Source organism: Athene noctua, chromosome 1 (genome assembly GCF_965140245.1).
Source record: "Athene noctua chromosome 1, bAthNoc1.hap1.1, whole genome shotgun sequence".
In the NCBI taxonomy this organism is placed as follows: domain Eukaryota; kingdom Metazoa; phylum Chordata; class Aves; order Strigiformes; family Strigidae; genus Athene; species Athene noctua.
In genome coordinates this window covers 93,388,379-93,416,285 of record NC_134037.1, presented here as the reverse complement: position 1 = coordinate 93,416,285, position 27,907 = coordinate 93,388,379, and the positions used below count along the sequence as shown (strand labels likewise).

Here is a 27,907-nt window from a genome sequence, read left to right as displayed (position 1 = left end):
GCACCCTTCTTAACAGACCATCATATTTGTAGTTCAGGCGCACATAATTCCACCTCCCTAGCATCCTGAGGTGTTACTGAAGCAAAGGTGGTACTACACTGCAATAACAAACTCCAAGAAGATCATTTTACAAATACAAAAATAGGCAGTCTCCCTAAACGAAACACTGATCCTGGCATACCACCTTACTCAGTATTTTCTACCTCCTCCCTTCAAATTTCCTGTACCCTGTTACAATACACCTTGCCTAAAATCCACTCCAGTCCCATGAGGGTCTCACAGGAGCTTCTGGAGGCTCAGCAGGTTTATAATTCAGGTGCTACATGTTCAGGTTAACATGTACCTTATTTTAAATTCCAGATTTTTCCAGTCTTGGCCAGTTGCTCTATGTTCTGGCATGGATGCTTTGACCCAGCTGCTAAACCCATCAAGTGCTTGTCCTGCTGCCAGTTACTAGAGCATGATAACTCTGGATGGTGACAGCTGGGTCTTAGGGCACTACCAATAAATTGACCAAGAAAGCAGAACTTCTGAAGGCAGGTCATCCAAGAGGTTTTTTTTGGGGTGAGTGCAATGAAGAAAGAATATTTTGCTTTTGTTATCTAAAACAGAAGTATCCAATTTCCTAATTTTCCTCAATTTGTCAATTATTACAGATTGTAAATGACAAACCTCAAATAATACAGAGGTTTCTTAAGGATAATTACTACAAGTTCCTTGGGCATGTACAGCCTAACCCCACAATAAGCCCAGAAAGAATACATTTCCCTAGTTAACATGTTGGTATTTGATGCAATCTGTGAAAGCCTTTATCTGTAATATGACAATATCATAAGATCATAATATTAGGACCAATGTAACTGAAAACAATCTGTCTTTGCGTCCTTTGTTTAATGACAAGAAGGCCTGCCCAAAATTGTTTGTACAAGTAAGATGTACTCAATCACATCACTACAGTTCATGTTTGCACTATTTTGATCAGGACTTCAAACTAGTATTTTGAGTTTGTTCCTTGATGTCATTAAAATACTTATCAGTGTTACTGTTGTTAAGATGTCTCTGTTCAGTTGCAATACTTCAACAGGTGTTACTTTGTCTCAGGATCTGAATGCTTTAGTTTTTCAGTGGGGTTTGTTTGATCAAGCACGCATTTGTAGTTTTTAGAAATCTTAGCAACTACGTAAATTCAAGCTGATGAAAGGCTGGATTTCTTTTTCATTTATCTGGATCAATTCTTACAGAAGTTCTCTATCTTCCCTCTGGTTTTATGCTGGATGCTACTTAATCAGGACATTTAAATCTTGTCATGAGAAAATGGAAGTGCTTTCAAGACAAGCTGGGACACAAAAGTTAGGGGCTATTTTCATTAAAGCATGAATTTGTTTTAGAAGGTACTTGACAATGGGTCACTTATGGTGGTAGGCCTGCATTTCCTTCTTTCTAAGCGCAGCATCTAGATCCTCAAATACAAGGGGAGTATGAACAAGATAAAAGGAAACCACAGATCAGTGAATGATCTGTTCTATGATCCAACCCATTTCGTGGTGAAAGTCTTCCAGTGATAATGCTTTTCACATCCCCAGGTCTTCTTTAACATGTGGTACAAATCTTCAGAATGCCCCTACCTGTGGTACGAATCTTCAGAATGCCCCTACCTGTGGTACAAATCTTCAGAATGCCCCTACCTTGGGAAATAAACAGACACCTTCAGTAGTAAATCTGGCCAACACAATAAACAAATATGTAAAAATGGAGAAATTCCAGTTTCCCCAGCCAGGACTTGAACCTGCGACCTCCTGGCCCAGAGGTGTGAAAGCACTCTCTCGAGCCAATGATATCACTTTAACTGCTACAAACTGAAGACATGTCAAATGAATCATTTATTCAGTTCAGTCAGCTTTCAATTTTTCTTGGTAAACGTTCCTGAAAACAAGAGGAAGGCTTCCAGGTTTCTGTGTGTGTGCGTGCACATGGGTGTGAGGACACACGAGCATATACCACCTCCAGTAAGAAATGTAAGCTTGTATGTTTGTTCTGACATAAAAAAGATTCAATATGCTTTTATTTTTTTTTTAACTATCTATGTTCCAATCTATAAGGATGATTTAAAGTAACTGGGATCAAAGTACGCCTCATAGTTTCAGTTAAAGCAGATACTTTTCAGTGCGTATTAAATGTCACATAAAAATTATCTTACATCTGGAGGGAGAAAGATTTGATGATCCAACATAATGCTCTTCAGATTTGACTGAGGGTCATCCAAGTGTGGTTGAGCATGTCATCCATCAGGAACCTTCATGTCATTTTTAAATTAATTTCTCAAGTTTCTTCATAGAGTTAGTTGGGATCTACACCCCACTGCTGTCACAGGATTGCTTGCTTTGGAATCCTGTGGTCCTAATGATCAAAATCCATCTAATTTCAAGTCTAAATATGTTCAGACTGAACTTGTTCCATTTTTTTCCTCACATCAGTGCTGCTGTTTAATTTAAAAGCTTGTGGGAATCCTCCATGATTGTGCTGCAGTAGAATCTTACCATTTGCAGCCTTTGCTCTGCCTCTAAGTTTGGCTTTTTTCATCTTCTCTTGTAAGAAAGGTTCTCCATTCCCTGACCATCTTGGTAGTCCTTCTCTGTTCCTTTTCAGATTTACCCTGCTTTAAATGTAACTATCTAGAAAACCACAGAAGCAAGTCTCGTTCCTAACAGAACTCTCTCTACCAGGAACAGTTTTCCTTCCTTCTCTCAGGATTGCATGCTTGCATGACACAGATGGGTCACTGTCACCATGTAATGAACTTAGGACAAAGAAAAACTCCTTTAATTTGATCTATCTTTCCACCTGAGGAGCTCCAGGTCATAGCAAGAATTCCCACTATTAGTTATTGCCTTGTATTTTTTTTTACTGTTACATTTCATTCCATTGCAATTGTTATTCTAGCAGGTGTAGTAACTGCTTGCCTGGGAGTGTCCTCCTAAAAGATTAGTTCTGACAAAGACATTTCAGAGATTCCCGTATCTTATAAATCAAGCTGCTGTCATGCCCTGTTTTTCTTCTTCAGTTTCTTTCTGGGGTAAGCATCAGCCAGCAGTTATTCCAGCCAACATCATCAAAATCAGGTGCTTTTTCCAGTTGCTGCACTTCCAAAGCAAACTCAAACACGTAAAGATATCTAAGAACAGGTTCAGGGACCTTGCAAGTAAATTATAAAAACATCAAACCCAAGCAGACACAAACAACCACATTAATGCTTCACTGAGCTTCTCTATGTAGTTTTAACTCCAGAGTTCTTGCTACAAGTAAAACATGTACTGTTTCAGCCACAACATTATGGTTAGAGTAACACAGGCCCAAGTGAAAATCCAGGTATGATCACAATAAAATGCTTTACTAGTGGAGCATGGTATTTCTGTGTGGAAAACCGTATTACTGAAAGACACGTGTAGTAAAAAAGCTACATCCAAGGTAGGCCTTGGAATAGTTTATATGGGGGAAGAAGCTAGTACGGTACCAGCCTATATATACCAGGGCTGACAAACCTCAGGCACAGTATGACATATACCTATGCTGCTTCCATTGGTCTCTTCTGCAGCCCCAGTCCCCAGAAATAAGCCTGTGCGTCAGTGACAACATGTGTCTCTATAGCCATTTAGATTTTGTAGTCACCACAAGAAGCTTCTACCTGAAATATCTTGGAACAATGCCTTATTTCTAAACATGTAAACAAAATACATGTTTTTAAAAATAGACTGTCAGTCAGTTTTAATATTGTTACACTCCCTGGAAATTCTTCAGTCTTCATTAGTACTCCATTTCCCTTATCTAGCTTAAATATCTGTACATTTCATAACATCTGAGCATATAGCCATATAATAACACCTAATTTGATACGTTTTGTGATTCTAAACCACAACTTACCACATCCTTTTCAAGAAACACATCACATTGCAGCCAGCCTGGCAGAATATCACACTGAATAATGCATCTGAATGTATAATACCAGCAAGAAAACCCCAAAACAGTTATGTAACCTGCTGAGTATTGTGTGTGTGCAAGCACATGAACTGCATCTCTATTTTCATATATGATTTTTAATTTGTCAGTCATGTTAAGGAACTCTGCTATCCTTAAAATGCTCTCCTGCTTCCACCAAGGTTCTAAATTGCCAGTCACTGATAGCTGCCCCTGAAAGAAATGGGTCCTCTAAGTGCCAAAAAATAAAAGCAGCTACATTTTCAAAATTTAGACTGTAAAGATTCCCCGTTAATTAATGAGAAAAATTTCCATTAGTTCTTGAGGGTTTTTTTTTTTGTTCTGTCTTATGTTATTAGCCCAAGTATAAATGCAAGAGATTAAACTGATTAGTATTTCAGATTTCATTCTAAGAACTGACACGTAGGTTTCCTTACCTGACTCTTTCATAGGACACAGTGCACACTGCATGCCCCAGGCTTCACCGTATAGGCAACAGCACTCAGTGTATGTAGTCTGCTTTCCAACCAGAGGTCGACTACAAACAAAATCATCACTTAGATGCTGCCAGCAAAGGTCCTGGTAGACCTCAGTTTCTTCAGTTTGTTCTGATGGAGAAGACAGTATTAGATCATCATCGCAGCACTGTTATTTAAAAAAGATACACAATGCAGAATTTTCTAAACTTAGATTAGAAAAAGATCATTTTTAAGTGCCTGAGGTGGCTCATTCCTTGAGTGTTCAGCTCTGCAAAAATCTTAGTAAGGTTCTGATTTGGCACTCTTAGGCCAATTTAAAAGCACATTGGGTTGGACACCCAAGAAATAAAACTTCCTAAATCAGTAGTCATTGCTGAACACTTAACACTGACTCAGCTATGCTCTCATGGAAGTTAACAGTTTGACAAAAAACAGTGTTAGGGCAGAGGGGAATATGTGGGGAACTCCATCCATGGAATGAATCTTTGATAATGGTTATTTTGCTTTTCTTATATTGCTGTCAATGGCATCTGAAAGAACTTTTACAGCTAGGGCAGAGCTGAACAAAAATTTTACATGGGCTCAATGGGAGACTGGACAGATACTTGGAAGAGAGTCCCATTAACTAAACAGACAAACTTCATCAGGCTCAGGAAATCCCCTGAGCTGAAAATAGCTGGAGGCTGGGAGAGTGCTGGGGAGGGTGAGGAGAAGTATTGTTTATCTGCTCTTCTGTTCCCTGATCATCCACTTAGAGCTATTGTTAGAGAGAGAATACCACTGTGAACTACTGTCACATTCTTATGAATATGAACAAAAACATGTATTTTTGTCAAAGCTGGAATATTTCAGAGGCAAACTAGTTCTGACAAAGATCTCAGTAGGAACAATTCCTAGTCGTAGCAATCTCTGATCACTGCTGATCAGAGGGAGAGGAACTGTAAACTTAATCTTCCACTTGGAATGTAAAAAGCTCAGCACAATGTTTTGTAAAGACATCTGCAAGGTTTTGATTTTGTTCCAACATGGAGTGAAAAATAAGTGTTGTCACAAACCAAGGTTCTGTTTTGTCTCTGCATATATATTTACTCCATTTTTACATGATGCACTGGTGCGTGGCTGAGTACAGAATTGAAACCTAGCTCAAGAGTAAAATGGTGAGTTCTGGAAGTGCAAAGGTGATCAGCATTTAGATACCTATTCTACTAAGGACTTGCCAGAACATGCAGTGAAGAGCAGCAGTGGGTCTCTGCAGCCAACTCCAAATTCTGCTGGCAGTAAAGGAACCAGCCTGCCCCCGCCTCCTCTGCCTTAGGGAGGACATTGCCAGTAGTGATACAAGGCTTGAGCGCTTTGTGCTGGGTGAGAAGATCATTGCTGTGTCAGCCCCAGTGTTGCATGACGGAAGACCCTTTGGGCCCTTGCATTCTCTTCACATCCTAGATGCACCCAGAAGACAATCCTGCTCTTGGTTTGTTTAACTGAAGATTGAACAATAGAAATGCTGTGGTTCTTTCAGTTTCAGGCAAGAGGATGACCACATTACTCCTCAAAAGTATCAGTCTTATAATTTGGAGTGACTAAAGCAGGCATTCAGTCTGTATTCCAATTTCCTTTCACAGAAGCATCTTAGGAAAATTCATTGCAAGTTGCAGGGACCAGAGGTCTGGATTTATGGCTGTACAGTGCCAATATTAATCAAACCCATTGTAACATTTCTGTCAAAGATGTGTGTGGCATAGACAAAGCTGTGCAGACTGCATAATGCTCTGGATTTCTGAGATGTTCCTAAGAATCTCGTAATATCTAACATTTTTCCTGAAATCGGTGTTTACTGAAATTAAAAGAACATGCAGAAACCTTACTTTAAGAGTGATGCTGCAGCCCACAGCTTGAGAATGTGAGCTCGATGTACCCTCAATATTAATCAATTGAAAGCACAGCCACGATTTCATCTATTTCCTCCCATATCCTGTTATTCCTGGTTTTATTCCTTGCTTTGTGAGAAGCAGTCACTCACTTTGAGCTGCATCTCCAGAGTTAGCCCACAGCCAAACCCTGGCCTTAGTGAGACAGCAAGTAGGCTGTGCCTCATTACCTGTAAGGTTGGATGAGGCAGATGCAGAGCTGGTGAATTGGGGGGCTGAGGAACCCCCAGCCCAAGCCTAATCTCATGAATACTTTTAGCCATCTCCTGTCTGCATTGGCAAAGTGGAGCCCTGTGGAGTCCTACATCACGATGCCTTCTGGATCAACAAGATGGTGGTCCAAGCATTGCCTTCCAAAATCCTCCAAAAAAGCAGGCTCATCCAAGTGTGACCCAGCCTGAGCTTACTGGGCTCTAGCCATGTCAGCACCACCTCATAGAGGTGTACTCACTTCAGTAATATGTATAATGGATCATACCACTCGAATCTGCTGGTCTGATGCATCGCTTTTCTGTTGCGTCCAGAACCATTGGGTGTGTACAGAAACAGTTGTACGATCCTTCTGTGTTAATGCACTGGCCATCAATACAGCTGTTGGGGTCCTGACATTCATCCGTGTCTTTAAAATGGAAGGAAATGTATCAAGGAGAGCCAGCACAAAGTAGTTGCATTGTGTTAATCCATGTTTCTATTTTCCTACATTAGGAGCAGATTTGCCTGCATGCCTTTTGTTAATTACCACAAATACTAATTGCTGGCAGCAAAATCCTGCCTGTGCCCATAAAGAAGGACAGACAGATCAGCAGGATGCTGACCTCTAATCCGCAAGTACTAGGGAGCATCAGGATGAGGAGGCTGGCTGGGGGGGTTGGGATGCCAGGCACACCCTGTATCCCACACAGTTGCAACTGCTTCCCACATTCCTATCCCTTTAGGACAGAACCAGCAGGCATTAGAGGTGGGCATACTCTCTGAAATTCTTCATGAGCTTGTCAGGAGAAGGGATCACCTTACAGTAGTTCTATTCTTTAGTTTTTCTTGGAGAGGAGAAGCAGAAATCTAGCTCAAAGGGAAGAGCAGGCCATTTTACTTCAAATAAATTACATTAAATCAGAAAAAAACCCCACCCTTTGTAAAGAACAGTCATAGAATCCCGAGGTGAAAGACTCTCTTACTACTGTTGCAAAACTTCCTTTCATTATGGTATTCTGCACATTATACGTGGTTTTCTGATTACAAAGCAAAATCCAGGGCTATGGTTATGAGTGATTTTCAGTTGGATACCAGAACCAAAGGAGAACAAGGTGGTACAGAATAAAATGGGCTTATCAATGACCTGAACTGTAATTTCACATTGCATATGAACTCCTTGTGGAAAATATCTGCTCTTGGCAAAATAAAATCTGCATAATTTGGTTTACTATAGTAAAACCAGCACACTTACCAAATGAAAGGTGAACTTCAACATACAGGCTTTCACTGCCCACTCCATACATAAAGAACAGAAGGCTAAATTGTACCTTGGCAGAGTGAAGCAGCAGTGTGCATGTAAGGAGGGAGCCACCTCCGATCACTTTGTGCTGCCTGCAAAAAGGCTGGTACCAGCTCTAGACTATGCACTCAAAGGGGCTGTTTTGGAGATGCAAACTCCTGGGAGAAATTTGCTGAAAAAGGAAGTAAATAAAGCAAACCTGGATCTATGTGCCATCGCCATGTCAGCCAGAATTGCTGCCCAGCCAAGCAGAAGGGAAGGGAAATGAGAGGTGCTTAAAAAGCTGCTACAGGAGTTCGGAGGTGCAGTGTTCCCCCCTTTGTTGGGAATGCTGTAGTTCTGATGGGAATCCTGCCGTATGAGTCTGCTTGTTTTACCTATCTGCATACCATTATAGTGACAAGACCACTTTAAATAAACTTACCAAAGCACTGGAGCTTAACAGGGTCATAGTATGTGCCTTGTTTGCAGTAGCATTCATAACCTGGCTGCGTATTCAAACAGAAGCCATTTTTACAGATTTCTTGTCCAAAGAGTTGGCATTCATCAGCATCTGGGGAGAAAACATTAAAGGCTGTGTTACCGTAAGTATTATGAGGCCACACAGAGCAGCAAGATGGGATAAAGCCTATACACTTCTCTGTGCAAGCAAATGTCACTTTAGGCAGAGGGCCCCAGGAACACAGATATCCGCGGGGAAAAAAAAAAAAAATGGCATGGAAGAGGCTATGGTGTGCTGGTAGCCAGAATGGGAAAGGCAGAACTGGTGGACCATGACTTTCCCTTTCCCTTGTCAGAGTGTCCTGTGGCACACAGAGACTGGAAGAATCTGCATCTCCCCCTTCTTCCCTTTGATATCACACTGCTCTTAGCTCCAAGCAAAACAGATCAAGAATAAGGCCTGTATCTTCCAGTATAATTTGCTCAACCCAAGGGATTCCCACCATGGATCTAATTTAATTACACCATCTAATTACAAAACTAAGCAGTTAGGCTTATGGATGGACTTTGTGAGTACTCTCCTCTCTCCATACACTTTGATAACTTTGATGCTGTGCATGGTAGGCAATTTTCATATCCACACTGCTTGTGACTTTGTTTTTCAAAGCTGTGTGCACAACTTCTGTGGAGACTTCCCACCACACAGGAACAATTGTGTCTGTTGGTAAACATAAGGCTGCAACTACTATAGACCTAGTGACAGCTGACAAAGAGAATCTACCACACTTTCGAATGAGGCTAAATGTTTTCAGGGAGGTTTCATGGAAAACATATGCCGGCTCATATACAGCTTTTCACAGTTGTACACATTTTTTCCCTAGTCTTTCATTTATGTATTTGTTACTGTTGGAATTCCATTCACTTCTTTTTTTCCAACCTACTTTTCATTTTCTAGACCTACCTAGAATAGTCTGTTAAAGCTAGGCTGGTATTAAAAATGGCAATAAAAAGCACAATGTAAAGTAGGTGATTCTCCTCACAATACCAACTGTCTTAATCCACTGTTTTCTATAGATCTACTCCCCCCATTTACTCTGGTGCAACACAGATTTTAGCCCAAAGCTGTCATTTCCAGCTGTACATCAGTTTTAAAGGTGAATTATTCATATGCTGTTTCCAGAAGAGCTGAAAGTGCTATAAAGCTATTCATTTTTACAGACACTCTTACAGCCACTAAGTTGCTTCAAACATTAAATATTTTAAAGGTTGACTGTTTAGCAGCAAGAACAATGCAAAGATTAATATAGAACATCATGTACATGTCTGTCTTTTTCCTGTGGAACATGGATTTGTGTCTGAGGCAAAATGTGAAAGCCTGGGAGTAGAGTCAAGGAAGGCTGAGTATATTTGTTTCTAACAGATAATTCCAATTAAGAAAACAGGAGTTGCTTCTAAAAGCAGAAGCTTGTGCACAAAAGCAACAGGAACATAAAAGTTCATGTAACAGAGAAAGATCACATTACTGAAAGTACTTAGCCATTTATTGTTTGTCTTTTGTGCCATTCCTAAGGTTATTACAAAATAAACTTGCTGAAGACAGAAAAAGTCTTATTAATGCAAGGATTTGTGGAAGATGTTTCCAGACGAACTGCTTCCACACTTCAGCATTTATGGCAGCTAGAGATACCATCAACCCGGAGGTAGCACAAAACCAACGCAGATTTACTCTGAGACGCATTTGGATGTACTGTACACACAGCATGTCTCAAATCTACATCGCCAAGATATACAGAAATCTTAGATCTTCAAAGATAACATGCTTAAATAATCTCTGAACAAAAATACTCTTAGAAAAGTATTAGGTCCTGTAAGATGAACTCAGTGACAGTGTTCTGACTCATCTAGATGCAAATTGCCAGTCTGTCCAACACTGGTCCCTGCTACCATCAGTCTCAGGTCTGGATTCATCCCCAGGCACTTTGTTCTTTACTCCAAGTTGGTGGACAAAGCAACACCTCCAGAGAATGGAGGCCTTACATGAGTTACCCCGTGTAAATTAGTTTAAATGAAATTTGTTTAAATGAATCTGGGTATTAGTGCCTTTTAACCTTTAGTATCTTTTCCATGTCCCATGCACTTTACTGGTACAAAGAAACACCTGCTAAGGATAACACCAAAAAATATTAGTAGGACAGAGAACTGAACTCATCCATGATTTACTCACTAACTTGATAGGAAAACTGACCTTGTAGTGTCCTACTCAATGCAGAAAGATAATTTGAAAAAGTACACATAACAATAGTTCGGAAAAAACCCAGAAATCTTTCGAGTCCCACCAATTTTTATAATCTCTCAGAATTAGGTCTGACAGATTAGTGATTTACCTAGAAGCAACTCTAAGAAATTTTTACCTATCAACCATGTGATACTATGCCTCTATTAAAGTCTTTACAAAAATAGTAAATTTTACTGCATTTTTATGTGATACAAACACACAGTACTTTGTACATTTAGTTCTTGACTTGCAAAACAGCAATTCCAATAGGAACTAATATATGAAATTTGTGCCTTGCTGAAGATCCTGTAGCTGCTATGTGACCCTAAGATAATACATTGACTTCATTTCACCTAAGACAAATACAGTGTGTTTATGCCAAGGAAAATTAATTTCACAAATTATTAATATTGATGACTACTTCTGAAACTTGAAAAGGAATTTCACTGATCTCACTCTTCCTTCTAAGTGATCAACTCCCTCCCGCCCACACCCACCAACTCCTGTCACTCATATTTCTCTACCATCTTTTGTTCAATAATTATTTCATTAAGTTCTGTAATTAAAATACCATTGCTGAATTTCTCTTCAGTTTTTATATTAATTCTCACTTGTAGATCTAATATTTAACAGAACTTTTCTTGTCTCTCCCAACACCCCATACACTTACTTACAAATTGAAGGTGGCTTCGTATTTCATTTGTGGGTATTTGAGGTTTGTGGTCTCCGCACCTACTCTCACAGTATATAGCACTTAGTATAAATTAAACCAGAATATTACAGAGACTGTATAATTGACATTCTTAACAATCTGTCAAATGATGATTTTTCAGTAATGTTTCATATCACAAGCTGTTTTTTTCATCTAATAAAATTTGAATTAGTACGTTTACATTGCTGGCTCACATTTCTACACAATCAACTACCAGAACTTCTGAAATAATTAAACTGAATACAAGTAAGTGCTGACCTTTGTAATTCTGAGCAAGAAGCCCATAAGATGATTCTCCAGAGGGAATGAAACCTTTTCCTTCAGGACACAAATCAGTAAATTCAGCTAGGAGAGAGAGAAAAAAATTGTGTCATTAAGAAAAAGTTATTCACATATGTATGTGTTACATATGTGTTTCAGGGTATTTTGAGAAATCTGAGGTGATGTTTTGCCTTATTCATATCTATCAGGCAATCTTGCACACCTTTAGCTAAATGGGGGATGCTGACATTACAGCCCGACTTTCCCCTGCTCTCAGATTGCAGAGCTAGACTTGAAAAACCCAGTTAGGGTACCCATGGCACCACAGAGCTCCATGCAAACTAATTTCTCTTGCTCTTTGGCAGGAGAATGTAGTCCTTACTGGGTTTCATGAGCTGCAGTTTAAACAATACCAGTAGCCAAATTATCTTAATTAAAGCTAGCATGGGCCTCTCTGAGCTATACTGCAAGCTGCAATCTAGACGTACCCCAACTGAGATACAAACCCCTGTCCACATTCTTCAGTCCTTATACAGGAAAAAAAGCTAATTGACTGCAACAGGAGAACATGGTGTGGATTACAGAGGGAAATTATTTAAAGTGTCTTGGAGACTATACAGAATCAAATAAACCTATCCAAGCAGAGAGGCTCTGTTTGTAACGCATTTAATTTCAGTTTCACTGATTCTAAAGTATAGTTAAAATAGGAATTAACCACGATGATACATTTGTGTGAAAAGTAATCTTTAATGTTTAATCGCAAAAAGTTTACACATGTTCTCTCTTAGGTGATTTTTTCCAGCTGGATTCTGAATTTCAGCCATCACTGTTTATGTTTCAAGTACTGTTTTCAGTATTTGTGACAAATATCATATGGCTCTGTTTTTCTAATTTCATATTTGGAGGTTAAACAACGGTCTGCAGACAACATGATTAACCGAATTGTTCAGTAAGTAGCAAAATGTAAAACTAATATCATAATATATATCAGTAATTCATAGTGCTGTAGAAAAACATTGCAAAGAATAGCTGCAGACCCAAAACCACTGCAATGCTTACTTTTATTTTCCAGCTTGTGGGAAAAATCTAACATGTCACCATAGCATCTGGAAGAAGCTTCTGTGATAATCCATCTTTGTTTAAAATCAGTTGGAGATAATGCTGTTCAGTAACAGGCTGTTTTTATCCCTAGTGTAACTGCAGTGAAGCCAATGGATTTACATCAGGTGTGAATTACTCCTATTAACTTTTCCTCTGTGGAAGTCTCCCATGGATAAGTCATGAGTAAATACTACAGAATATGGGATTTAACGGGCAAGCCTTCTCTGAAGGTAAAGCGCACTACTGTTAACATAAACACAATACTTCAAAAGATTGCAGAGGGACAGAAGGCATCCTCTTACCAGTTCCAAAGACAGGGCATGGGAAGATTTCACAGTTATCACCCCAGCCAGCACCCAAGGTACAGCAGCATTCTTGTTTGGTTACATTGGACGTAAGCACATTGTCACAGAAATTAGCGTCGTTCAGATTGTAGTAGCATTCCTTCTTTCCATCTTCTTGTTGATCAGCTTCTACTGGTAATTCTAAAGGCAAAAAAACCCCATAAATCACGTAAGATAACACAGGAAGTGAATCCATTTTACAGGAGGATCAAAAGAGCCACGGTACCTCAATTTCACCACAGTGAAGAGCAGCATTGTCAAGCAGGGGAAGAAAATGGTTAAGTATAAATTTTGGTTTAACATTTTTGTTCTTAGGAAGAATGATGAAAGTTGATAACCTTCCTCTGAATTTTTCAGATATGTTCTTCAACATGGCCACAAAGGGATTCTTCACATTTGCACTGCCTTCATATTAAGCAATGCATGAACTACCTGCTGTCAGGCTCAGCTATCTAACCACACTGCCCAGCTACTGACACAGTGCGTTTCACATATGTTCACAGAGGTGAGCAAACATTACAACCTCATTTTACAGATAAAGAAGCTAAGGCACAGAATGAAAAGGCCTGATTTTCAAAAGAGTGAACATTTCCAGCCCCTTTTAATTTCACTGGGAAAAAAGCATGTTCCACATTTGAATACAAGGCCCTTTGTGATTTTTGAAAAAGTGACTGACTCCACAGTAAGCAGAGGAATATAATGCCGATGTCAAGTTAACTGACTCTGTGCTTTAGTATGAAATAGGCATCCAGCCAAGAAGTCAGATTTTCTGCCTTTAGCAGTTGAGTGCGTCCTCTCACATATTTATAAGGACTGGAAGCAAAATAAGTCTCTCCCACAGACCCAATAAAAAACCCTATTAATAGTCAAAGACCTTTCTAAAGCAAAGCACTCCTAAAGTACACCAAGAAGCAAGTGTGAAAAGAAATACCTAGCTAAAGCTTCTACGTTTGCAGAACTCTGTCTATCTCACCTTGCACTTCCACAAAACTTCTCATCAAGAGCTCAGAAGTGGGAACTATCACATAAAACTGTTATTCACACTTCATCAACACGAGAAACTTTTCATAGGCCATCCATAAAGTAACTGAGTTCTAAAATTACAAACGCTCACATTTATTAATCAAACCCAAAACTTTGTTTGGGAACTTAAGATAGATATATCTTGAGGTGATTAGTTTAATTCCTTGGGAAATTCTTTATGCTTAGCACTTAACAAACGTTTAATTCACAAAAACCTACTAAAAATTATTGCGTGTTGGCTGATTTTCCATTGACATTTCATTCATTTCTACGCAGGCTCTTGCACTATATGCGAAGCATGAGACATTTCTCAACTAATGCATGTGTCCAGGCAGGAATCAAAACCTTATTTTATACCTGAGTGACAGCGCATTTCAAAATGCTACAAGATTAGCAAGACCCAAAGAGTTGTGGTGTGGTGTATAAACTACCTTTGTTTGCCTTGCAGTTCTTTTTAAGGAACAGCTTAAGGCTCACCCACTTAAAAGTACTGGTATAGCTGGGAGAGCCAAATTCACTTGATCACCTCATCTGTCCACCTCAGCCTCTTTATGACAGTTACAGGAAGGACTTTCTTCTAATTTCATCTACTTAAAAAATAATGGCTGTGACGTGGGAGCTTGAAGACAGTGATTGTCCAACAAATGCTGAAGGAATTAAATGAACTGCAGCTCTTGCTAACTCAAGCCTGTTATCCTTGCCCACCCATACTCCCCCAAGCAGGTGGGGCAAGGCAACTTCTAGAGCATACAAATACTAAATTCATTTTGAGAAAAGCGGGTTTTAAAATACCAGTATGGATTGCCTATTACCGCACTTCAATAGTATGAATGTAATAGTTCTTTTGGCTTCTAATTCCAAATGGACAATTGGATTTATTTCTGTTTTCCTCAGAAAAGTGACAGTTTCTGTTTTGGGAGGTTGAAGGGCTGGCAGACACCTCTATTAAAATTTAGTACAATGTTGCTACCTAAAAGCAAACTTTCCTTTGCTGCCCCACCAATATAACCAAGTTGTACATTAAAGGAAACACCCAGCTGAGTGTTTATTTAATATTTGTTAGTTTAGCCTGTAGTCTCCCCCCATCAGATAATTACAATTTTCCATAATGTACTGAATTTAATAAAGTGCGGTGGTTTTGTGGTATCAGTTGCTATCCAATAGGAACTATGTTAAGACTATCATGTCACAGAAACACAACTGAACTAAATCTGTTATTCCAAGGTGAGAGAGCAGTATTTTAGCCACCAAATTATACATTTTCGTTGGCCATTTGCCATCTAACTGAAACAAAGCCAAATCTTCAACAGGAGAAAAAGCATGGCAGTCTTCATGCTGTTTACCAGAGAAAGACCAGAAGCTGCCCCAGGAGGAAGGGGAGACAGTCTCATCATGTCATTGTTTATTCCAATTTTACATATGATGTGTTGGTTTCTCCTCCCATTATCTGTTCAGCAGCTTGAAAGTCTGTTGTTTACACAGCTGTGACTGAGGGTTAGTCAAGCAGGCGTCATGAATGTTTGGAAAGCAAATGAGACACAAATCTCCCTTTTTTTTTGAAAAAAAACCCAAGACCAGTCTGTGTCTACTTATAATTTCTCTGTCATGTATTATTAACCATTTAGTAAACGTTGTTTTTGAAAGTGGTTTCACTAGATATGCTGACAAAATATGATGGGAAATGGATACTTACTTTTTTGTATCGTTGTTTCAGATTTTTTGTTGTCAGAAAATGTAAAACATATCTCTACTTAAGGCTCACCAGTAAAGGAATATAACTTTATCAGGTCGTGGATACGACTGTTCTATTTAACTGCCTACAAGAGAGATTCTGCTACTAGACTGAACTCTGAAGTATTAGAGATATATTTATATACCTTAGTGTAACCTTAATCCAACAATATGCTTCAGCATGCGTTTGATGCAAAAATATGCATTAGTAATATAGGATTCAGTGCATAACCATGATATTAGCATATGCTTAGACTTGAGCGTACACTTAAATATTTGCCTAAATAGTGGCCTTTTAATAACTGTGATCTGAAAAACCCAAAACATACAGAACCAATGAGATCTTAAATACTGTACTGTGTACTGACGCCTATTATTTACAGGTGGCATCAGTAAGGTGGTTGCTAAAGTGAAAAATCATCATTACAAGTTCATGTCTTCTAAAACCTCAGCAAAGACTCCAGTGACTCTGAGCAAACAGTTTGAGTAACGCATACTATCAGAACCTGATTTTCAAAAAGACAGTAAAAATATATTGGTATGTGCCTATCATCAGGGTGTACTTGTTTAGATTTCTCAATTGGCTCAACATCTGGCAAGCTACAACACCTAACGTGTGTGCGCAGTGTGTATGCATATATGTGCATATGTACAATTGAGGGATCACTGCAAGTGATGCATATTTAAAAATGATATCTGTGGTGATTTAGGCCCTGCCAGGACCAGAGACCACACTGCTGTTGTCCCTCCCCCATCCCCAGACCAGACAGGGCAGGGAGTGAGATACAAACCCCAGGGTTGAGATAAGGAAAAATTTAATACAACAGTGTAACAAATAATAAACTGAACAACAACAATAGCAATAACAATAAGCAGTAATAGCAGTAAACAGGACAAAAGATGTACAGAGATATATCAACAGGATAGAGCAGCCCTGTCATGGGTACCCTCAGGGACAAAAGCAACACAGAAACTGTTCCCGTGCTTGGGCGCTTTGATCTAACATCAGCATGGAATCAAATAACCCAGTTAGAGCTCCCTCCCCACTGCTGGGGAAACTTAACCCTATCCTAGCTGAACCAGGACAATATCTAAGACTATGTTCATAGATGACTGAAATTCAGATCATTATTTACATTAGAAAACCATGCACATATTGCCATTAAAAAATTAATACAAATATAAAGAGTTTCCTTTCAAGTCTTAACATTTAAAAAGCCCTTAAAGTTTAGGAAATTTCGAATTTGTACTTGGGCATCATATTTCTAGCCTTGAGGAAGCTTTTGGATCAGATTTATAAACTGTTACTTGGCAGCCTCAAATTTTTTGTGCTGGTGGTTGGTTAGGTGCAGGGGAGCTTCCATTTTGTTTTAATACAAATCAGTCTAGGAGGGACTCATGTTTGGACATCAGAACTGTGATTTTTACCTATAAATCCTACTGTAATCACTGTTAATTCCTGCCATAAATAACTAGTCACATTTCATGTAACCTGGAGAAAGCAACGTCTAAATTATCTGTAGGTACCTAAGTGGGCCCTGGTACCTTTGTGGAGTTCTGTCACAGGAATTCTTTTTACTGGCTGAGCTATAACTCAAACTTGAGATCCTACTTACCTTTGTATATGTAGGCCAGACTCCTGCTGATGGGTTTATACACACACTTCTGCTGGCAATTCTCCTTTTAAATCATACCTATTATAATCCTCAAATATATGCTATCCTTTATAGCTTCTGGGTTCAGTGCAATGCGATACATTACTAATATATTAGCATAATTAGTAATTTAGATGCATACTAGAACATGTATTTTCTTATGTAGGAATAATTAAAAACACGTTAATATGGAGTATTACTCAAACTGCATTCAGGCTGGTACTTGCTAGAAATTAATCATAAATGGCTTTATATACCTTGTTAAAAGAATAAATGAGACTTTAAGCCAAACCAGGCATTTTTTTTCCTCTCTTAGGTACGAAGATGTATAACAATGAAGTTTCATCTAAGAGAGTTCTTTCCTCCTTTATCTTTTCTTCCTTCTGAAGCATTTGCTACATTTCGTGAACAGCAGGGCAGAGAGGAAGGGAATAAGACAATCAAGCCTTGCAGAATTTTTTTTTTTTTTTCAGTTTGTTACCAAATATGGGCTAGAATTCCTGATACATACACTAAGGGGATTGTTTCAGGACACAGCTAACAATAGATGAATTTCCACCAAGTGAAATCTAAATAGAAGGAAGTCTCAAGAGCCCTAATGGCAAGTAAAGAGAAGTGTGAACACAGCATTCCACTAAGCTAACAGCCTTTAACCACATGCAAAAAAGTTCCCAAATTAAAGTAGCATTTGAACAATCTTTACCTATTTGCACTTGATATAAGGTGGACTAACATTCTTTTATGCACAAAAATACAAAATGTGAAACAAGCAAAAGCTAAGTAAACTACACTGAACTATAAGTAAGTGCAAGAGGATGATGCAGATTAAATTCTTCCCTTCTGAAAGAAGGCATGATGCAAGGTAATACTGACAGTTGATGTCCACATGCACTGCAGGAGCTCTCCAAGCACCACGTCTGACTTGAGTATGTGGCTTATCAAAGCCAGAGGATGTGTGGCTATTCCATTGCTCTTTGCAGGGAGACAGCATGCTACTCCTGTATGATCGTGCTGCAGCTGGTCTCAGGGGAGGATGAAGTACTTATTGTTGGGCAAACCAACATGGTTGTTATTTCCTGCAGTGAGCACGTGAGGTTTATGCCACTTACAAGTGGGGAGAAAAAGACTGGTTTTGTTCCCTTTTCAGTTAACAGCTGCACAAGGACCACCCACTGGTTCCCAGAACAAAATAGGAATGAGCAAAGTGAGCAGATGTAGAAGAATGAAGTGTGCATTGTCAGCTCCTGAAATGTCAAATCCAGAGGTATATCATAGACTCATGGAATGTTTTGGGTTGGAAGGGCCCTTAAAGATCATCTAGTTCCAGCCCCCCTGCCATGGGCAGGGACACCTTCCACTAGCCCAGGTTGCTCAAAGCCCCGTCCAGCCTGGCCTTGAACACTGCCAGGGAGGGGGCAGCCACAGCCTCTCTGGGCAACCTGTTCCAGTGTCTCACCACCCTCACAGTAAAGAATTGCTTCCTTATATCTAACCTAAATCTACCTTCTTTCAGTTTAAAACCATTACCCCTTATCCTATCACTACACTCCCTGATAAAGAGTCCCTCCTCACCTTTCCTGCAGCCCCTCTTTAGGTACTGGAAGGCCACTATAAGGTGTCCCCAAAGCCTTCTCTTCTCTGGGCTGAACAACCTCAACTCCCTCAGCCTGTCCCCACAGGGGAGTTGCTCCAGCCCCTTGATCATCTTCGTGGCCTCCTCTGAATATCCTCGAGCAGGTCCATGTCCTTCTTATGCTGGTGGCCCCAGAGCTCCAGGTGGTGTCTCACAAGAGCAGAGTAGAGGGGGAGAATCACGTCCCCCGACCTGCTGCCCACACTTCTCTTGATGCAGCCCAGGATACAGTTGGCTTTCTGGTCTGCGAGTGCACATTGCTGTCTCATAGTCAGTTTACTATCCACTAATACCCCCAAGTCCTTCTCCGCAGGGCTGCTCTCATCGCCCAGCCTATATTTGTGCTTGGGATTGCCCCGACCCATGTGCAGGACCTTGCACTTCGCCTTGAACTTCATGGGGTTTGCATGGGTCCACCTCTCAAGCCTATCAAGGTGCCTCTGGATGACATCCATTCTATGTCTCCAATTTAGAGACAAGGATGTCATGCAGGACAATGTGCAAAGCATTTGACAAGTCCAGATAGATGACGTCAGTTGCTCTTCCCTTCTCCACAAACACTGTAACCCCATCGTACAAGCCACCAAATTTGTCAGGCACCATTTGCCCTTAGTGAAGCCATGTTGGCTGTCACCAATCACCTCCTTGTGTTCCATACACGCTAGCATAATTTCCAGGAGGATCTGCTCCATGATCTTGCCAGGCACAGAGGCGAGACTGACTGGCCTGTGGTTCCCCGGGTTCCTTGTTTCACTTTTTAAAAATGGGGATTATGTTTCCCCTTTTCCAGTCAGCGGGAACTTCACCAGACTGCCACGACTTCTCAAATATGATGGACAGTGGTTTAGCCACTTCATCCGCCAGTTCCCTCAGGATCCACAGGTGCATCTCATCAAGTCCCATGGACTTGTGCACCTTCAGGTTCCTTAGATGGTCTTGAATCTGATCTTCTCCTACAGTGGGCAGTTCTTCATTCCTCCAGTCCCTGTCTTTGCCTTCTGTGACTTGGGTGGTGTGGCTGGAGAACTTGCTAGTGAAGACTGAGGCAAAAATTCATGAGTCCCTCAGCCTTCTCCATATCCTGGGTAACCTTTGTCCTTCCAGAGGGGACTCACATTTTCCCTAGTCTTCCTTTAATCACTGACATACCTATAGAAGCTTTTCTTGTTGCCCTTGACACCCCTGGACAGATTTAATTCTGCCAGGGCTTTGGCTTTCCTAACCTGATCCCTGGCTGCTCAAACAATTTCTCTGTGTTCCTCCCAGGATACCTGTCCTTGCTTCCACACTCTGTAGGCTTCCTTTTTGTGTTTGAGTTTGTCCAGGAGCTCCTTGTTCATCCATGCAGGCCTGCTGGAGTTTTTGCCTGATGTCCACTTTGTTGGGATGCATTGCTCCTGAGCGTGGAGGAGGTGATCCTTGAATATTAATCATCTTTCTTGGGCTCCTCTTCCCTCCAGGGCTTTATCCCATGCTACTCTGCCAAGCAGATCCCTGAAGAGGCCAAAGTCTGCTCTCCTGAAGTCCAGGGTAGCGAGCTTGCTGTGTGCCCTCCTTGCTGCCCTAAGGATCTTCAACTCCACCATTTCGTGGTCACTGCAGCCAAGGCTGACCTTGAGCTTCACACTCCCCACCAGCCCCTCCTTTGTGGTTGCCCTACATGGGGCAGTGTCACCACTTGACTGGTCAGTCTCTGAGGTCCTGAGAAACAGAAGCCAACTGATAAGAGAAAAAAACACCAGCAAGGCTGAAGGAAAGCAAGAATCCTTTTTAAGAACTAACAACAGTACTTTCCTCCTTTTACTTTGAAAGAAAAGTAAGAGAATGAATAGCAAGATTTCTGCTCCTAGCACTGCCACTTTTCCCTATTCTAGTTTAAGAGAATATGGTGCAAAGTACATTCTCACTGGGACCTAATTTGTATATGTCTTCTGGTCTCCTATGTGAGATATTTGTCCTTGATGACATTATCAGATAAGAGACAAAGGTGAAGCACATGTTTTCTTAGGGCCCAATGAAGGCTGGAGGGAAAAGCAGAATGGCTTCTTTCCAAACTGATCACAGTAAAGCTATGTTCACTGGTGACAACAAAATGGAGTTATTACTGACAGTATTCATCTGTTGACAGTACAGTCAGTCACACTGTGTTTTTCATATCTTCCCTCCCCACAGTGACATTGTGGTATGCCCTTGAATGCTCCTTGGACTTCACTTCTTTTTACATGGGCTCAGATCCTCTGCTAATTTCTTTAGTTTTGGTTTTGTTGCAACAACTGAATCCTTCCAAGTACTAACTCCTCATAGTACCAAAATGAAGATGGCATTTGCATCTCCTGCAAATCTTGATAATGTGATTTAAACACAGTTCTATAAATTAATGGAAGAATTTTAAATGCTGCTACTTCAAGTTATCATCATTGGGTGTTAAAGCTAATCTGCTTCATGGTGGAAAGGTACTGCAGAATTTGTCCTTGCAAACGGGAATGGGGATAGTACCACTGTGCATTGCTCTGCTGCCTCAGCTATCTTAATTTTTTTAATTTCTCCTTCCTAAAAAAAGCTCCTGTGAGCCTGAACCTTTCTCACAAGATTTTGCAAAGGTTTCATTTTGTCACTCAGCTGTTAATGATATTTCACAGGCAACTTCTTGAGTGCTGCTGACTGCTACATTCAGTGATCTAAATACTTGTTGCAATTAGGTCACAGATATTTGAACCTTGTTTACAAGTCTGAAAGACCATGAGTGACAGGAGAAAAGAGCCACAGCCTTGTGAGCTGTTGAGTCTGCATCCTGGCACTAGAGACAGTTATTCTAAAGCTTTCTGGAAGCTAGATCAGTCTGCAGTGTACAACAAAGAAAAATAAAGATTTTCATTCTGGAGGGGAAAGAAGAAAAAGCTGTGCCAGTAAATCCCTTCATTTCTTGTACTCTGTTGTTCCTTATTGTGGGCTTGTTCCTTTGTCCAGACTGGATCAATATAGAAATGTGGAGGCAAGTTTAAGAGTTCTAAACTAATTTTTAATTTTCCAGTAATATTTGTAACACCCAAAACACCTAACAAAACCTCACAAATCCAGTAGAGTGGACTACTAGGAAAAACAGGATGAAAGGTGGAGTAAAACAAGCAAGGGGACTCAAAAAGGCACTCAGAGAGACTGACAATTCAGTTGCTTGATTTTTTGCTTTCCCAGCTACCTTTTCTGAGGACTTACGTTAGTGCTAGATAATGCTAAGAGGATACTGCTATATACAAATTCTGTTTTTAATCATATGCTCCCTTAAACATCGTCCAAGCATACGAGTGGATCCTTGTAAAAATTTGAAAATAAAGTAAAAAAATTCAAGTCATTCAGGCCATAGTCTTGATTCCATATCAGATTTCATTGTTCCAGTACAGCAAACAACAGATTGTTTACTCTTAACTCCTGTAACTGTTCATTATTACTGCCAAGTCTGTTGACATATAAAATCTAGGTGTTTCTGCTCTATTTTCATTGCTGATGATTCACTAATAACATATTCCATCCTAGAAATGCCTCTTTGCATGCACACAGTTTTAAGAAGACAAAGTTTTAAATTTTTCTGTTGTAGTTAAAGCAATATCAGTATTTAAACCAACTTTACCTTTCCATTGGTTACATATGCAGTCAAAATCATGCCAGGCATGCAAAAATCTGCTGGTGTCTTACCTGGTGAGGTACGGAAGCGACACTGTCCAGTCATCGGATCATACTCCTGGTTTTCATCAGAGCACAGGCACAGGAAAGAACCATCAACATTTTCACAGAGGGCTTCACCACATACTCCACTCAGCATTTCACATTCATTCACATCTGGGGAAAAAATCCAAAACATAAATCAATTCAGATCCATTACAAACAGTTGGTTCTTTTATCTGCTATATCTGTGCCAATATTATCTGTCAGATTACAGATGTGATCTCTGGGGAAGGATTAAAAACTCACTAATACCTAACTGGATTCATAAACAAGTAGTCAGTCCTTTGAAGCAAAAGCTCCTGAAAGCCACAGTACAGTTTATAGACTATTGATGCTTATTAGGTGCTGCTTGTAGACCAGAACATTGGCTTTCATTTTTTCAGGGGTTTCCTTCTTGTTTTTAAATACTTGCTTTTCTTTGTACCCTCTTCTTGGGATTTAAGGTTCAAGCTCATTTAATTTGTTTTCTTAACTTTATTATCAAAGTTCATTTGACTTAAGGAGCAAAATGCGTACCCCCACCATCGCTATGTGCCTCTCATACGCATGGCCTCACTGGCTGCTCTGGAACCCACAAGGAATATGCCCAGGTCACCCAGGGAGACCCTGCCAAATGCTGTACATTTCCACTCCCAAAAAACCCCCATGTATTTTTAACTTGGAATCCCTATGCCTGCTAACTAGTCTACCCTTGATGGGAGAGTTGTCTGCTGTTTGAAAAAGGGTTACCAAATACTGTCAGGATCACTTAACTTTACTCTCTTTTCAGTTCCTAAAGTTTACATTTGAAAATCTACTTTGTCTACAAATGACAGAATCTGAAAATTATAATCTGTGTACCGCAATTCAGAAATTCCTATAATTGTGGTTTAAAGTATAACTTGTGAGGCAATGTCTTATCCTTTTTACCTTTTATCCAGCAAGAATGGAGGTCTAGTCATACGACTGAATGTTGATTTCTGTGTATTTTTATATAAATATGCATTTTAACTTATATTTTACTCAGCACTTTTAAAATGTACTTAGATTTTTCTTTTTTTTCTGGATCCCTGTCATAAGTAATAAGTCTTCTTTGGGGCACATTGTCTGTCCAGGAACTGAAGAGACTTACCTTTACCTAAAATTGTTTTGGTAGGTAACTGGCATCAAAATTTTTAAGATTTTATATTATACAGTGTATACAAGAAAAAAACCCAAGACATTATTTTATGGTGCAGAATCACTTCACTGGCAACTCAAAATTAAATTTAGTTTCACACCAGCTTTTGCTTTCCTTCACTTGTGCCCCTGCTCTTTCTTTGCTTCATTTGTTTTCATCTGTGAAAAGTCACTGTATGCAAAAATATACATTGGTATGTTGCAAACTAAATGCCAAATGGCATAAACAATTTTGTAGTAAAACTATTTAATATATTAGAAAACACATACAAACACTTCTGTAAAACTTCTAACACCTCCTTTCTGTTTGGTATTCCATTTAGGTTTCTGTTCCCGGTAAATGTGTTTCATCCTGAGTCTGGCTTGAAGAAACTGCTTAACGAATACCTTTCCTTGATCTGGTATTAATTTTGTATTAGAAACTTGTGCTGCCTCAGGTAGTTCTCAGGTCCAACAGTCACTCTTAACAACAGATCTGGAAACCTATTCCTAACAAGAGAAATGCGCAGTGTTTACGTATCTACAAACATCTCACATCTTTTCATGGTGATAGGTGTCTTTCCTGGAGCTTGAAGACAATGTTTAAATCTGTTTAAATATGAGGTGCCTAGGGAGTTGTGTCATCTAACTCAGCCTGGCTGTGCCACATGCCAGACGTTATTTTCTGTAGGGGGTATACCGTACAGAGTTCTGGTTATTCAGCTAAGAGAATAAACAGATGTTGCATTTAAATAGGCTAAAGTATTAAATTCAATCTATTATGATTTATATTTGTGAATGGTCCTGGTGTGCAGAAATAGTGGGTTTTCCTGAGTTTTTTTAAGAGATAAAATGAGTGGCTCATCTTATTTGCTGTTGGTTTCCTAATAACATGTTCTCATTAAATGGATACACAGTTAAGTTTCCATCTGGCACAAAGTTCCATGAGTAAAGCATAGCTCAACCTTATTTTACTAGTAAGTGGTATAACTTTTAAAAATAAATGATGGAAAACAAAACTGTTGCTGTGAAAAAATGCATTTTGCTCATACGCTGCTTTTTGCTCACCAGAACTGTGCAGGAATGACTACCTGCACCTAAGAACTCACCCGTACACCCTTGCCCATCCTGTGGATCCTGATACCCCTGGTAACAGAGGCAGCGGTAGGAGCCATCCATATTTTCACAGAACCCGTGACTGCCACATATTGTGCCATTTGCACATTCATCAACATCTGCAAGGAAGAATTTTAACATCAGACAGGCCATGTGACAGTCAAAGGTGGACATTCATGAAGAGTGCAGAAAAACAACAGACAGGCCATTTTTGCAGACAGATGCAGTGATGTCCCTCTATGCATTGGGAAGGAAAACACAAAGGCCAAGACAGAAAAAATTAATGTAAGCACATGTACAATTTAAGGAAGCATTTCAATATTAAATTTTGCAGGAAATATGTCAGACAACGGTTTTGGTCAACTGTTTCCCATTTGTTTCACCAAACCTGCCAATCATGGCATGATGCCACATACCACAGCGTTAGACATAGGTTAAATACAACCATCTTTCTGACTTGCAGATTCTGCCAGTGTAGCATTATACAGTCAACAATACACGTGAAGTGGAACCCACTGTGCCTACAAAGAATTCAAGGGGATGGTTGCGTCCACTGTGCAGAAGTGCTGTACAGAGCTCGTAATGGCTCTCAGCACAGAAGAGGATTTCATGGTGTAAGTGGTAAATACCTGGACTGAGCCTTCTGGTTTAAATCCTGTGAGTTTACACATACGAATAATCTTACTCAGGTAGGCAAAGGAATAACAATGCCTGCATGCCTTCTGTACTGGCCCTTTCATTTGCAGGTCCCATTTGTGGTTTGCTGGCCTTAGAAGTAAGAGTCAGTTGTGTGAATAAGTCTGTTCTTTGACTCAGCTGCCCATCAAACTATAATGAAGCAGAGCTGCTTGTGGCAGAATGTGGTTTATTTTTGTAAGTGTATTACAAGTGCTAGGAATGTATTATTTTTATCTTCACTCACAGTAAGAGCTAAACCCAAGGCCCTGACCATCTGTGGTCATTAAAGATGTCATGGTGTGTTTTTCAGGAGGAAGAACATTAACTGAAACTGGGAACCTGCCAGGATACTAGGATTAGTAACTTCTGCCTTCTAAATTCCTCTGCAGTTTGAAGCAGAGAAATTATTGCTAGATTTCTTTCCTAGAAACTACTTTGACTGTTAAGTAAGGTTGCTGTCCACTCGGAACTACCTTCTGCACTGTGCCTCAGCAGTAATTACATTTTAAATGGTGAACAAAGTGATCTGCTTTTGATTTTTCTGGATACTAGCTACTGTCATTAATTCTGCATGTTAGAGCAGACCTTCATCTGATGGAGCCTATCGTCATTCTACCTCCAGAGAAGGCCTTAGGCACTCACTGAACTAAAGAGCTGGTGGGACTGAATCTTGCATTGTCACAGAGAGAGGGCTCCTCTGAGCAGGTGAGCAGCAGTGTTGGCTGGTCTTTCTGAAAGGATAGGGTAGGGTTTGAATGTAGTCCCGTCTACTCTACCAGCTCTTCACAGCTGTGTCAAAGGCCTAGCAAAGTCAGCAAAGATGCACCTTGTTCTTCTCCTGAAGGCACTTGCTGAGCAAGGACATTTTTACTTTATAATCATGTCTTATGTTCAGCTAAAAGGGAATTCTTGGTCTCTGAACCACGTGGTCACAGCTCCCCAGGCTATCCAGATTTGAGCAGCATGTACATTACCATCCCCACACGTTACCTGTTGTGCTGCCCTCTTGCTCCCCAAGTGCTTAAATTCATCTACACATGTGTGTGTCTGCCTCAGGGAGAGGCTTTTTTGTGGTCTTGAAAACCAGCTTTTCCTATGTGCTGTAGTTGGGGTTTGAACAGGTTTAGAATCACATATAGATTTTTAAGGCCAGAAGAGACTATCCACAATCTCTTATATAGGTTAAAAAAATGTCTCTGGCAATTTCTGTACCAATGGAGTAAATTGTGGAATTTTACAACCTTTTTCAGAAAGGTATCTAATTTCACTTTAGGATGTTTAAGTGGTGCAAAACTCACCTCCTCTCCTACTGAACTGATCCATGTGTTAACAGCCTTCAGCTAAAATATGAAATTAATGCAAAACCTGCTACATACTCTGAAATCTAGGAGATATATACGAGTATAATTGACAATTATAAAAAAAAGGACTTGAAGATAGAACTGGCAGAATAATTTATCTGATTTGGTGGTTTTGTCAATAAAGATTTTAATGGTCTTTACATCTTGATTTATTTAACAAAGAAAAAATACTGAAGGAGTTTATTTTAGAAAGGGTTATTTGTGTTTGGCAAAGAATACAATAGCTAATATGCTTATTCTCAAGGAACTGAATATGAAAACTCGGGTGGTTCATGAATACTGAACTTACGGGAATATACCACAAACCCTCCCTAGTAGAATTAATTCAGCAACAAGAGTAAGCAACACAGCTGTATTAAAGACACTGTCAGAGGTGGAAGGTTACCTTTGATACCCTTTCTTTTTCCAGTCACCATAATGACAGAATTATTAAAAGATGCATATGGAATTACTGGGAAGAAGAAGATATAAATTTTTTACAGTTGTGTTTTCCTGATCCCTCCCTCCTGCTGCTGTGCACTATGCCTCCATAACATATCTTATGTTAATGTTTAGTCTCAGGTGATCATCTGAGTTTTACATATCTGGTCCAAAAATCTGAACATGCTATCTCTTATTCAGAAAACCCTGTTCAGAAAAGTTAAGAAAGGGAATTCAAATGAGTGAACAATGGTGGGGTGACAGCCAGGAATTTAAGACAACAGACAATAACATAGTGTTTGCATTTTCAGTGGCCAACTAGAGTTTAATAACAAAAGTTCCCTGAGCCACAGGACAGTTACTCTGTTAAAAGCCTAGACAGAAGAAACTACAACTGGGGATTTCAGAATTACTTAAATGACAGTATT

The 27,907-nt window shown here is 39.8% G+C and overlaps 1 protein-coding gene across 7 annotated transcripts in view; it reads right to left on the bottom strand.

Annotated features, from left to right (window-relative positions):
* Positions 1 to 27,907, bottom strand: part of LTBP1 (latent transforming growth factor beta binding protein 1) — a 226,182-nt gene that overhangs the window by 12,903 nt on the left and 185,372 nt on the right. For 6 of the 7 annotated variants that reach the window (XM_074896941.1, XM_074896937.1, XM_074896938.1 and 3 more), the window contains 7 exons: positions 25,014 to 25,139; positions 22,738 to 22,881; positions 12,964 to 13,146; positions 11,558 to 11,644; positions 8,296 to 8,424; positions 6,858 to 6,998; positions 4,410 to 4,580 (listed from right to left, as the gene is read on the bottom strand). In XM_074896941.1, coding sequence (XP_074753042.1) covers positions 4,410 to 4,580; positions 6,858 to 6,998; positions 8,296 to 8,424; positions 11,558 to 11,644; positions 12,964 to 13,146; positions 22,738 to 22,881; positions 25,014 to 25,139 — 981 coding nt within the window. The remainder of the gene's footprint in view (positions 1 to 4,409; positions 4,581 to 6,857; positions 6,999 to 8,295; positions 8,425 to 11,557; positions 11,645 to 12,963; positions 13,147 to 22,737; positions 22,882 to 25,013; positions 25,140 to 27,907) is intronic. The other variant, XM_074896939.1, reaches the window with a different exon arrangement.